The 14,056-nt window shown below is 43.6% G+C and overlaps 1 protein-coding gene across 2 annotated transcripts in view; it reads left to right on the top strand.

Annotated features, from left to right (window-relative positions):
* The first annotated feature begins 13,179 nt into the window (after nt 1-13,179).
* The window catches only part of SRGAP1 (SLIT-ROBO Rho GTPase activating protein 1), a 269,866-nt gene continuing 268,989 nt past the window's right edge, over nt 13,180-14,056 (top strand). Inside the window, exon 1 of one of the 2 annotated variants that reach the window (XM_082742529.1) lies at nt 13,180-13,951. In XM_082742529.1, the coding sequence (XP_082598655.1) occupies nt 13,885-13,951 (67 nt within the window). In that variant the 5' untranslated portion in view covers nt 13,180-13,884. The remainder of the gene's footprint in view (nt 13,952-14,056) is intronic. The other variant, XM_082742530.1, reaches the window with a different exon arrangement.

Genomic DNA, 14,056 nt, shown 5'->3' with positions numbered 1-14,056 from the left:
GGCGATTCACAGACCTGTACCCCGGGGGATAAAAATATATTATATGTCTACAAAAAATTAAAAATTAAAAAAAAATAAGCAGAAGACTCAGGAAGAACCTTTGTTCTTCCCCCCAGTAGCTTAAAAGATTTCAGATAGAGGACCTGCTCCAGGAAGGGAGTTATCACCACAGATAATTACAGTAGAATATGAACTAGGTGTGGTCACCCCCGGAGGAATTTAGCAAAGTCTGTTTGTCAAAATTCCTCTTGATGTCCCATTGTTTGTGAAGACCTGGCAAACATTTGTTTAAGAGATATTTACTCTTTTTTATCTTCCTGTGAATTGTCTTTTCTTCCCTTTGAGGTCCCAGACCCCCTACCTTTCTCCTCAGCGTGAGGTGGCATACTGCCCCTGGGCCTCAGATTCCTTTTCCAAAAATCATCTCTGTTTCACAAAGACTATACCTTGAGATTATGCAAGTGTCTTCATTGTATTTATTCATTTTAAAGATTTTATTCATTTATTTGAGAGAGTGAGAAAGAGCATGAGCAGGAGCAGGGGCAGAGGGAGAGGGACAAGCAGACTGACTTGGGGCTGGATTCCAGGACCCCAAGGTCATGTCCTGAGCCACAGGCAGACCCACTGAGCCACCCAGGTGCCTCACCACTATATTTATTTATTTACTATGATTATTTCTTAAAGAATTTATTTATTTACTTGACAGAGAAAGATCACAAGTAGGCAGAGAGGCAGGAGGAGAGAGAGAGGGAAGCAGGCTCCCCGCTGAGCAGAGAGCCTGATGTGGAGCTTGATCCTAGGACCTGAGATCATGACTTGAGCTGAAGGCAGAGGCTTTAACCCACTGAGCCACCCAGGCGCCTCCCCCCCCACAATTATATTTAAATAGGATTCTATTTACCAACCTACAGACTTCTCTGGTACATTCCTGAGGAACATTTGTATAGACTGGTTTATCTATAAAAGAGATAACAAAATTAGGCATCCTTGAAATGTCTGCTGCCAAAGTATAATGGCAAGAAGGGGTGGAGTCTGTTATTAATTTCCCAAAATACAGGCATTAGAGACACATGCACTTCTTGGTATAATAAATCTTTTTGTTAGGGTTTGCTCTACATACTAATCCATCTCTGATTCTGATAACTGGATTGCAGCTGCCATTTCTTGTCTAACTTTGGCTGTTTTCCTCTGAGTAATAACACCATTTTTTTTTTTTTGTATAAGTGATGGGATTTAATACTTTCATCAGAATGGGCTCATTGAATATTCATATTCCGCTTATATTGTGCTGCAGCCACATGGGAAGTTGTAGTAGAATTTCAAAGCAGAAGATAGTCACTCCAATGAGAAGACTGTTATGTGTGGGTGTTTGGAAGTTATAAATATGAGATTACACAAAGCAGATTCTATTTTCATAACGATTTGTGCAAAATGGAAACAGGTGATTTTGAGCAGATGGTTAAAATCTTTACAAAGCAGTTTTATTCAAAGAAAATTAAAGGTATTTAAAAGCCCTCATTTGTTTTAGCTTTAAAGAGTTTTTTTGAAAATCAGAGATGAGTGTTTTTGGCAGAGAGGAGCAAATTACGCAACTGAACATTTTAGAAGAGTCATGCGTTTTATTGTTCCCTTTTGCTTTTTCTCTCCCTTTGACCTTTAGTTTCTTTATCTCTCTACTATTTCTCTCCTGCCATCTCTTTTTAGTATCTCTTGCATTGGAGCTTCCAGGGCCCTATCCAAGCTCACCGGTATTGTTATATCCTACCCACTTCCCTATCAGGGAAAGTGTATTAGACTGAAATTGGCAAGATCCTTTGACAGCTTGTCTTTACTACTGTGTTGCCAGAAAAGGGAAAATGGCTATTTATATGGTCCATTTCCACAAGCTGCTGTTAAATTATGGGCCAAGTTTCCTTTAAAACAATGATTAATATTTCTTGATTGACTACCTAGCAAACTGTACTGGATTCATCCAGCCTATGAATGAAAGAGATTTCCCTATATTTGGGTAGAATTCAATTGAGATTTCACTTGGATATTTGGAAGTGGCTTTTTATTTATTTATTTATTATTTTTTTTTTATAACCATATATTTTTATCCCCAGGGGTACAGGTCTGTGAATCACCAGGTTTACACACTTCACAGCACTCACCAAGCACATACCCTCCCCAATGTCCATAATCCCACCCCCTTCTCCCAAACCCCCTCCCCCCAGCAACCCTCAGTTTGTTTTGTGAGATTAAGAGTCACTTATGGTTTGTCTCCCTCCCAATCCCATCTTGTTTCATTTATTCTTCTCCTACCCGCTTAAGCCCCCATGTTGCATCACCACTTCCTCATATCAGGGAGATCATATGAGAGTTATCTTTCTCTGCTTGACTTATTTCGCTAAGCATGATACGCTCTACTTCCATTCATGTTGTTGCAAATGGCAAGATTTCATTTCGTATGATGGCTGCATAGTATTCCATTGTGTATATATACCACATCTTCTTGATCCATTCATCTGTGGATGGACATCTAGGTTCTTTCCATAGTTTGGCTATTGTGGACATTGCTGCTATAAACATTCGGGTGCACGTGCCCCTTTGGATCACTACGTTTGTATCTTTAGGGTAAGTACCCAGTAGTGCAATTGCTGGGCCATAGGGCAGTTCTATTTTCAACATTTTGAGGAATCTCCATGCTATTTTCCAGAGTGGTTGCACCAGCTTGCATTCCCACCAACAGTGTAGGAGGGTTCCCCTTTCTCTGCATCCTTGCCAGCATCTGTCATTTCCTGACTTGTTGATTTTAGCCATTCTGACTGGTGTGAGGTGATATCTCATTGTGGTTTTGATTTGTATTTCCCTGATGCCGAGTGATATGGAGCACTTTTTCATGTGTCTGTTGGCCATCTGGATGTCTTCTTTGCAGAAATGTCTGTTCATGTCCTCTGCCCATTTCTTGATTGGATTATTTGTTCTTTGGGTATTGAGTTTGCTAAGTTCTTTCTAGATTTTGGACACTAGTCCTTTATCTGATATGTCATTTGCAAATATCTTCTCCTATTCTGTCAGTTGTCTTTTGATTTTGTTAACTGTTTCCTTTGCTGTGCAAAAGCTTTTGATCTTGATGAAATCCCAATAGTTCATTTTTGCCCTTGCTTCCCTTGCCTTTGGCGTTGTTCCTAGGAAGATATTGCTGCGGCTGAGGTCAAAGAGGTTGCTGCCTGTGTTCTCCTCAAGGATTTTGATGGATTCCTTTCTCACATTGAGGTCCTTCATCCATTTTGAGTCTATTTTTGTGTGTGGTGTAAGGAAATGGTCCAATTTCATTTTCCTGCATGTGGCTGTCCAATTTTCCCAGCACCATTTATTGAAGAGGCTGTCTTTTTTCCATTGGACATTCTTTCCTGCTTTGTCAAAGATTAGTTGACTGTAGAGCTGAGGGTCTATTTCTGGGCTCTCTATTCTGTTCCATTGATCTATGTGTCTGTTTTTGTGCCAGTACCATGCCGTCTTGATGATGACAGCTTTGTAATAGACCTTGAAGTCCGGAATTGTGATGCCACCAACTTTGGCTTTCTTTTTCAATATCCCTTTGGCTATTCGAGGTCTTTTCTGGTTCCATATAAATTTTAGCATTATTTGTTCCATTTCTTTGAAAAAGATGGATGGTACTTTGATAGGAATTGCATTAAATGTGTAGATTGCTCTAGGTAGCATAGACATTTTCACAATATTTATTCTCCCAATCCAGGAGCATGGAACATTTTTCCATTTCTTTGTGTCTTCCTCAATTTCTTTCATGAGTACTTTATAGTTTTCTGAGTATAGATTCTGTGCCTCTTTGGTTAGGTTTATTTTTAGGTATCTTATGGTTTTGGGTGCAATTGTAAATGGGATTGACTCCTTAATTTCTCTTTCTTCTGTCTTGTTGTTGGTGTAGAGAAATGCAACTGATTTCTGTGCATTGATTTTATATCCTGACACTTTACTGAATTCCTGTACAAGTTCTAGCAGTTTTGGAGTGAAGGCTTTTGGGTTTTCCACATATGGTGTCATATCATCTGCGAAGAGTGATAATTTGACTTCTTCTTTGCCGATTTGGGTGCCTTTAATTTCCTTTTGTTGTCTGATTGCTGAGGCTAGGACTTCTAGTACTATGTTGAATAGCAGTGGTGATAATGGACATCGCTGCCGTGTTCCTGACCTTAGTGGAAAAGCTTTCAGTTTTTCTCCATTGAGAATGATATTTGCGGTGGGTTTTTCATAGATGGCTTTGATGATATTGAGGTATGTGCCCTCTATCCCTACACTTTGAAGAGTTTTGATCAGAAAGGGGTACTGTACTTTGTCAAATGCTTTTTCAACATCTATTGAGAGTATCATATGGTTCTTGTTCTTTCTTTTATTGATGTGTTGTATCACGTTGACTGATTTGCAGATGTTGAACCAACCTTGCAGCCCTGGAATAAATTCCACTTGGTCATGGTGAATAATCCTTTTAATGTACTGTTGAATCCTATTGGCTAGTATTTTGGTGAGAATTTTCGCATCTGTGTTCATCAAGGATATTGGTCTACAGCTCTCTTTTTTGATGGGATCCTTGTCTGGTTTGGGGATCAAGGTGATGCTGGCCTCATAAAATGAGTTTGGAAGTTTTCCTTCCATTTCTATTTTTTGGAACAGTTTCAGGAGAATAGGAATTAGTTCTTCTTTAAATGTTTGGTAGGATTCCCCCAGGAAGCCTTCTGGCCCTGGGCTTTTGTTTGTTTGGAGATTTTTAATGACTGTTTCAATCTCCTTACTGGTTATGGGTCTGTTCAGGCTTTCTATTTCTTCCTGGTTCAGTTGTAGTAGTTTATATGTTTCTAGGAATGCATCCATTTCTTCCAGATTGTCAAATTTGTTGGCGTAGAGTTGCTCATAGTATGTTCTTATAATAGTTTGTATTTCTTTGGTGTTAGTTGTGATCTCTCCTCTTTCATTCATGATTTTATTTATTTGGGTCCTTTCTCTTTTCTTTTTGATAAGTCTGGGCAGGGGTTTATCAATTTTATTAATTCTTTCAAAGAACCAGCTCCTAGTTTCGTTGATTTGTTCTATTGGTTTTTTTTTGTTTGTTTGTTTCTATTTCATTGATTTCTGCTCTGATCTTTATGATTTCTCTTCTCCTGCTGGGCTTAGGGTTTCTTTCTTGTTCTTTCTCCAGCTCCTTTAGGTGTAGGGTTAGGTTGTGTACCTGAGACCTTTCTTGTTTCTTGAGAAAGGCTTGTACCGCTATATATTTTCCTCTCCGGACTGCCTTTGTTATGTCCCACAGATTGTGAACCGTTGTATTTTCATTATCATTTGTTTCCATGATTTTTTTCAATTCTTCTTTAATTTCCCGGTTGACCCATTCATTCTTTAGAAGGATGCTCTTTAGTCTCCATGTATTTGGGTTCTTTCCAATCTTCCTTTTGTGGTTGAGTTCTAGCTTTAGAGCATTGTGGTCTGAAAATATGCAGGGAATGATCCCAATCTTTTGATACTGGTTGAGTCCTGATTTAGGACTGAGGATGTGATCTATTCTGGAGAATGTTCCATGTGCACTAGAGAAGAATGTGTATTCTGTTGCTTTGGGATGAAATGTTCTGAATATATCTGTGATGTCCATCTGGTCCAGTGTGTCATTTAAGGCCTTTATTTCCTTGCTGATCTTTTGCTTGGATGACCTGTCCATTTCAGTGAGGGGAGTGTTAAAGTCCCCTACTATTATTGTATTATTGTTGATGTGTTTCTTTGATTTTGTTATTAATTGGTTTATATTTGGCTGCTCCCACGTTGGGGGCATAGATATTTAAAATTGTTAAATCTTCTTGTTGGATGGATCCTTTGAGTATGATATAGTGTCCTTCCTCATCTCTTATTATAGTCTTTGGCTTAAAATCTAATTGATCTGATATAAGGATTGCCACTCCTGCTTTCTTCTGATGTCCATTAGCATGGTAAATTCTTTTCCACCCCCTCACTTTAAATCTGGAGGTGTCTTCGGGCTTAAAATGAGTTTCTTGGAGGCAACATATAGATGGGATTTGTTTTTTTATCCATTCTGATACCCTGTGTCTTTTGACAGGGGCATTTAGCCCATTAACATTCAGGGTAACTATTGAGAGATATGAATTTTTGCCATTGTATTGCCTGTAAGGTGACTGTTACTGTACATGGTCTCTGTTCCTTTCTGATCTACCACTTGTAGGCTCTCTCTTTGCTTAGAGGACCCCTTTCAATATTTCCTGTAGAGCTGGTTTGGTGTTTGCAAATTCTTTCAGTTTTTGTTTGTCCTGGAAGCTTTTAATCTCTCCTTCTATTTTCAATGATAGCCTAGCTGGATATAGTATTCTTGGCTGCATGTTTTTCTCGTTTAGTGCTCTGAAAATATCATGCCAGTTCTTTCTGGCCTGCCAGGTCTCTGTGGATAAGTCAGCTGCCAATCTAATATTTTTACCATTGTATGTTACAGACTTCTTTTCCCGGGCTGCTTTCAGGATTTTCTCTTTGTCACTGAGACTTGTAAATTTTACTATTAGGTGATGGGGTGTGGGCCTATTCTTATTGACTTTGAGGGGCGTTCTCTGAACCTCCTGAATTTTGATGCTCGTTCCCTTTGCCATATTGGGGAAATTCTCCCCAATAATTCTCTCCAGTATACCTTCTGCTCCCCTCTGTCTTTCTTCTTCTTCTGGAATCCCAATTATTCGAATGTTGTTTCCTCTTATGGTGTCACTTATCTCTCGAATTCTCCCCTCGTGGTCCAGTATCTGTTTGTCCCTCTTTTGCTCAGCTTCTTTATTCTCTGTCATTTGGTCTTCTATATCACTAATTCTTTCTTCTGCCTCATTTATCCTAGCGGTGAGAGCCTCCATTTTTTATTGCACCTCATTAATAGCTTTTTTGATTTCAACTTGGTTAGATTTTAGTTCTTTTATTTCTCCAGAAAGGGCTTTTATATCTCCCGAGAGGGTTTCTCTAATGTCTTCCATGCCTTTTTCGAGCCCGGCTAGAACCTTGAGAATTGTCATTCTGAACTCTAGATCTGACATATTACCAATGTCTGTATTGATTAGGTCCCTAGCCTTCGGTACTGCCTCTTGTTCTTTTTTTTGTGCTGAATTTTTCCATCTTGTCATTTTGTCCAGATAAGAGTATATGAAGGAGCAAGTAAAATACTAAAAGGCTGGCAACAACCCCAGCAAAGTATGCTTTAACCAAATTAGAAGAGATCCTAAATCGTGAGGGGGGAGTAAGGGGATAAAAAGAGGTTCAAAAAGGAAGAAAGAAAAAAAAAAAGAAAAAAGAAAAAAAAAGGATTTAAAAAAAAGAAAACAAATAAGAAAAATATAAAAAAGAAAAAATATATATATTAGATAAACTAGTTAAAAAACATTAATAAAGAAAAAGGTAAAAGTTTAAAAAATAATTTTACCAGAAGGCAAGAAAAAAAACCAAAAATGAAAAAGAAAAAAATTAAATTAACTGCAAGACTAAAAAAAATCACAGGGTAAAAGCCATGGGTTCCGTGCTTTGCTTTCTCCTCCTCTGGAATTCTGCTGCTCTCCTTGGTATTGAAACCGCACTCCTTGGTAGGTGAACTTGCTCTCGCTGGATTTCTTGTTGATCTTCTGGGGGAGGGGCCTGGTGTAGTGATTCTCAAGTGTCTTTGCCCCAGGCGGAATTGCACTGCCCTTATCAGGGGCCTGGGTGAGTGATCCGCTGGGGTTTGCTTTCAGGAGCTTTTGTTCCCTGAGCGCTTTCTGTAGAGTTCCGGAGGACGGGAATACAAATTGCGGCCTCCTGGTCTCTGGCTCGGAGGAGTCGAGAGCCCAGGGCCCCATTCCTCAGTGTGCCCTCAGAGAATAGCGCCCAGTTACTCCCGTCTGCCTGACCTCCGGCCGCGCTCGGAGCTCACCGAGTCTGCAACTGGTTCAAGGTAACACCGAGCTGTGAGCTTACTGTCGGCCCTGTCTCTGTAGCCGGCTTTCCCGTTCCAATACCCGCAAACTCTGCGACACTCAGACACCCCCGATCCTTCTGTGACACTGCGGGACCTGAGGCCACGCTGACCCCACGTGGGCTTCGCCCTGGTTTAGCCTCTGGAGCGATGTCCCTCAGTGGAACAGACTTTTAAAAGTCCTGATTTTGTGCGCCGTTGCTCCGCCGCTTGCTGGGAGCCGGCCCCTCCCCCGGGGGTCTATCTTCCCGTCGCTTTGGATTCATTTCTCCGCCGGTCCTATCTTTCAGAAAGTGGTTGTTTTTCTGTTTCCAGAATTGCTGTTCTTCTTCTCTTCGATCTGCCGATGGATTTCAGGTGTTTGCAATCTTTAGATAAGCTATCTAGCTGATCTCCGGCTAGCTGAAGTAGTCTCAGCCTGCTACTTCTCCGCCATCTTGACTCCTCCCCCTGGAAGTGGGTTTTTAATGTCAACTTTTATTTATGCCAATTGCCCAAGTGTGGGGCTCTCAGTAATACACTGCATCATATAACTTCCCCATCTTTTATGTAAAAAATGGTTAAAAATCAGCAATGTCCTATTGTGCAACTGAATAGATACTGAATAAATATTTGTTCATTAGAATGTAAGAGACTATACAGATCATTTTATAAAAGTTTCGAGATGGTGTCTAGAAAATGCAGACACACAATAAACTAATTAATTACAAAACACTCCCATCAAAACCAAAGAATTTCTCAATTAACACAGGAGGTTTAAACAAGGAGGTACATAGGCACACATAAACACATCAAAAGTTCCTCCAAAACTGGATTGGTTTTGCTATGAACTTGAAAGTAAGCTTTTTGTACCAAATAATAAAGATGATGATGACCAGAAAAACCAACATTTATTTATTACCTATGTGCCTGGTTTGGTGCTAACTGCTTTATATACACTTTGTATTTATTCGCTACTACAAACCTCTGTGGGTAATTATTATTCCCATTTTATAGATGAAAAGTTAAAACAAAAGTGTTATTATCTGGGAGGAGAAAACGGTCCACTTTCTTGGAGATGCACTAAATTGAATAAAAAATTAAAAATCTTGACCATGTCATCAACATTACTTGAGTATATGTAGCTAGTATTTTGTAAGGATATTCTTTTAGTATCCCTTGTCCTTGGGCAAAGATTCTCATGCATAAGAATCACCTGGGGACCTCCCCCTTCACCCCAAATTTGGATCCTATGGGTCTTTACTCCTCAAAGTGTGGTCTTTACGACAGCGTTATTGGTGTGGTCTGGGGGCTTATTAGAAATGCACGATCTCAAGCCTCACTCCTGAAGACAGCAGGACCTTAGTATGACAAGATTCTCAGGTGATTTCTATGCATAATAAAGTTGAGAAGTGTGGCTTTAAGGACAGAACGTTTGAATTCTAAGGAGACTTCCAAGGTGATTTTGGTGAAGGGAATCAATGGTAAGATCAGACTTTATAAAACACTGCCCCAGGACATGATACCAAAAAACACAATTCACTGAAAACATCGCAGCCAGCAATTTGAGAAGCCAAGGGGTCACAGAGTCAAGACACAGAAGATGCACACGCACAACAGTTGCTGTTCTGAGGCTCTGGCTGGATCCAGGAATAAAACCGAGGCTACTGGCAGCCCTTCACCCAGTTTCCCATCCCAGCAGATGAAGGAGAGGGTATCCCTTACAGGAAGGGGAGTAGCCGGATGTCCTACTTCAGACACGAAGCTACTTTTAGACACTGAAACTGTATCTAAAAGACTTGTATGAACTTGGCATTGACTCCTTAATGTGTTTGAACTTAACTTAAAAAAAAAATGATTTAAGTTATTTAGGATTGAGCCAAAGTGGTACTGCGGTAAGGTGCATGGTTTATTTTGTGGCTGCAAGGACCCCTGTGTATACTCCTAACTATGCCCAGAACATATGGTCACATGGTAGATTAAGTAGTACTTCTGGAAATTTGGAGTGGCTCTGAAAGGCACATACTAGAAAACAGGGTGGGTAAGTATGCAGTAGGAATCCTACCATTAGGCACTCCAAATTTCTCCCTGCTGGCCTCCTGGAGTAGGAGTGTGGCAGGGGAGGGGCGAGCTTTAGGGGCCATCCCTGTTGTACCGCTAGGATAACAGCTACCACAAGGTGGAGCAAAGGCACAGAATTAGAATCACAGCTGTCTGTCTCCCAAACTCAGTTTACCCTGGCTTTCTGGATTTTAAGTCGCAGGCATTCTCCATATTCAGCTTTGTGAAGCAATGTGGGCTCCTAAATATGGGAAAGATAAGGAGAACCTGAAAAAGAGAAAACTATGAAAGAATCAATTGACTTGTTAATCACAGCGCATGACTGGATCAGAAGAGATCCCTGGAGGGAAAACCATGAACCAGACATACACATTTCACTGTAGGTGAACCTGCCTCACAAGTTTAAAGAACCATAAGTTCACAGCAAACAGAGTAGAAAATTGGGGAAACCCACTTTGGAGGGAAGCTGATAGGGGCTGGAATGCTGACCCAGCCAGGCCTTTACACATTTACTGGGCTTTCCAGTTTCTCGTCTATAAAATGAAGACAGTGGTATCGTATCAGCCTTTGTAGGGTTCTTGTAAGAACGTATGTAAAATGCTTTGTTTAGTGAATGGGACCCAATTTCCAAAAACAGTAAGATGGCGATTTACTAATATTAAAACATTAACATTCAAAAACATTTATCGATGGTTTATTGAACACGATGAAACCAAAGATGTTTAAGATACACTCTCTGGTTTTTATTTCTTTAATCTTTTTTAAAAGTTTTAATTATTTAATTAATGTCTGCACCTAACATGGGGCTTGCACTCACTTCCTGGATAACAATTACAGGCTCTTCTGCCTGAGCCAGCTAGGGGCCCCGCCCCATGTCTCTGATTTTTAAATAGCTTTCTTTCAAAGAAGATTAAAACTGAGGTAATAAGCCAAAGATAATTTACATTCTCTGGGTATGTACAATAGTCTGGTGCTGCTATAAGCACTTTAAGGGATAATCTCTGTAAAAGCTTATCACATCCCCAGGAGCTAGGCATTAACCCCACTGTACAGATGAAGGAACTGAGACCGGGAGAGGGGCTATAATTTGTATCAGCTCACTCGGGAAACTGCAGAGCTAGGATTCACTTCTAGATGTTCTGTCTTTGGGGCTTGTGGCTACCCCAGTAGCCGACAGTTCATTTCTAGGGGCTGCACTTTCTGCTGCCAAGTTGTACTTCTCAACTGCAAATATAAATTCCAGCAGCACCATGGAAGGATGATGTGGATCACGTTTATATTTGACTGCAGTTATCACCAAAGTACGCTGCTTATCTCTGGTCTCTCTCTCCCCATGCCCAACCCGTCCTTTCACACTGCCAACAGTTGTCTTTATAAAACATATATGTGATCATGACACTTTTCTACTTAAAAGGTTCCCTGTTGTCTGCAGAACTGCATCCAAGAGCTCAGTACAGGAGGCCTCTCCCAGTTAGCCCTGACCTTCCTTCCCAGCCTCTCTGCTTTAGATATTCTGGCTCTTCACCCAACACTCTTACATAAGACAGTTCCACATGAAATTAGGGCAGTCAGGAGTTCCATAGTTAACCTCTTGTTTGGCAAAATGGAAAAAAAAATTAATTTTTAAAAAGATCTTTTTTAAAGTAATCTCTACACCCCTCTTGGGGCTTGAACCTACAACCCCCAAATCAAGAGTTGCATGCTGCACTGACTGAGGCAGCCAGGAGCTCCTTAAATTTTTTTTTATTAAAATTTAAAATGTACAATTAAAAACAACCTTCACGCACTGTCCGTTGAAACATAAATATATATTTAAACTTTCAATATGTTTTTCACCTCCCATGAGAGATCTGGTATTTTAGTAGAGGACATCTTGTAACTGTATTTCCAATTGCCCCAAACTGTGATGTTCCTTCTTCCTCCTGGAACTCAACCCCTTCCCTCTCTGCTTACTAGTCATCTTTCAAATCCCGTTTAAATACCACTTCTCCCCAAAACGCTGGCAGCCCATTTTTTCCCTTCAGGGCTCCCCAAAGCCTCGCGTATTACTCTCTTAAAGCATTATTGTACTTTATTTACTTATTTATACAATAAACCTTCAGATCCTTTAAGGTAGGGACCAGGGACCTGATCTCTGAGTCCCTACATCTTAGCTTGGTGTTTGGCCCGCAGCGAGAACGTGAAAGTTTATCACTGGATATATCAATGAATGGTCAAAGTCTAAAGTCCGTACTCTGTTCAGATCTTGCAAGGAAAACATTTGTATACTGGACACGCCTCTGAATAATCGCTTTGATAAACCAGGCCCACACTCTTGTTGGAAGCGATTGGAAAGGAGACAGGAAAGGTCCCAGGCGGTACTTGGCGTCCCTCACAAAGCTGGTGACCACCCACCCCTTTTCCACCACTCTCGCTCCCGGGGCTACTTCTAGGATGGGGGTTATATTGTATTCAAGATGGGTATTTTTTCTCCATCTCGACTGAAAAGCTTCACCGTCCTTTGATTTTTTTTTTTTTTTTTAAGCGCCAAGTCGTGCACAATTCAGTGAGCCTCCAGGTTCCCTACGGGGGTCCAAGATGACTCCCAGCCCTTCCTGCCATGGAGAGCTCCAACTCTGGTTTCGTCCGATGCATTCTGGAAAAGACCCCTCCAGAGCCCCCTCCCTCGGCCCAGGACGGCCCGGGTCGGGAAGGGAGTTTCCAGCTGCCGGGGCTGCGGTCCGGCCGCCGAACCCAGCCGAGCCCTGCTACGGCACCGGGAGGCGCGGGGGGGCGTCGCCCAGGGCCGCCCCGGCTCGGCGCGCGGGGCGGGGCCGCGGGTGGCGGCGAGAGGCATCCATCTTCCCGGGCCAGCCGGCGTCTCCTCACCGAGCGGGGCGGGGGCGAGAGCGAAGGGTACGGGCCGCGGCACCGCCCCTCCCGCGAGCTCCGCTCCTCTTCGCCGAGTCCCGAGCGGCAGGTGAGGCCGCCGCCCGCCGCTTGCTCTCTGGGCGCGGGGAGCCGGGGGCCGTGAGCGCGCCGGCAACTTTGCGGCCGCCGGGGGCGCGGCTCCTCCCGGTGCGCGTGCGAGTGTGCAGGGCAGCGGCGGCCTCCTGGGGGCAGCAGCGGAGAGCGGGACGAGGAGAAAGAGGCGGCTCCGGCGCCCCGTGGCCCAGGAGGCAGAGGCCCCTCGCGGCGCCGGCTGTCGAGACCTAAACTCCGCCGGGGCTGCACCCAGGACGCGTTCGAACGGCGCAGCGGCCGCCTTCCCGGCCAGCAGCGGGGACTCGCTCTAGGATTACGTTTCCTTTCGCCTGCCCGGGGGCTGGCAGCCGCCTTTGCCGACGGGGGAGCGGCGGCCGCGGCAGCAGCATCCCGGCCCGGGTGGGACCCCCCGAGCGCCGGAGCCGGCGGCGGGAGCAGGAAGGGAGGGTCGCGGCGCCCGCCCTCCACGGCCGGCCCTGCCCCGAGCGCCGGGTGCGGGTTTCTAACAATGGTGCGGAGCGCCGGCGCGAAGCCCGCGTCCGCCCCGCGGCCGTAGAGGAAGTGGCCGGCTCCGGGTGGGGTGGGCAGGGAGACGCCCCCCGCTCCCCGCTCGCTCGAAGGAGTTTGCCTGCGCGCCGGGCCTCTCCGGCCCCGAGCCCGGCTCCCCGCCGGATCACCGACGGCAGTCGAACCGGAGAGTATGGTGCCAGCGCCCGGCTTAATCTAGTCTCCGGCTCGCTGCTTCTTTCCGCCTCCTCGTCTTCCTCCTCCTTTACCTCCTGTCGGAGCTGCCTCTGGGTTCCCGGTGTGTGGGAGTACAACTCTCTGCCTCTCCAAGGAGACCGGTTTGTGACAGCCTAACAGAACTTGCCCATTGAAAGCAAACCCAGAACAGCTGGATAATGTCCACTCCGAGCAGATTCAAAAAGGACAAAGAGATCATAGCCGAGTATGAAAGTCAAGTCAAAGGTAAGGATGGGAGCGGCTGCCTTGCTCCTTTTGTGTGCCTTCTTGTCATTGTGCTCGAGGAGGAGTTGCCTTTCTAACTTGGTGTCTGCGTTGGAGGAAGGCGCT

This window comes from Mustela nivalis, assembly GCF_964662115.1.
Source record: "Mustela nivalis genome assembly, chromosome: 7".
Classification (NCBI taxonomy): domain Eukaryota; kingdom Metazoa; phylum Chordata; class Mammalia; order Carnivora; family Mustelidae; genus Mustela; species Mustela nivalis.
This window is presented reverse-complemented; position numbering and strand designations above follow the sequence as displayed.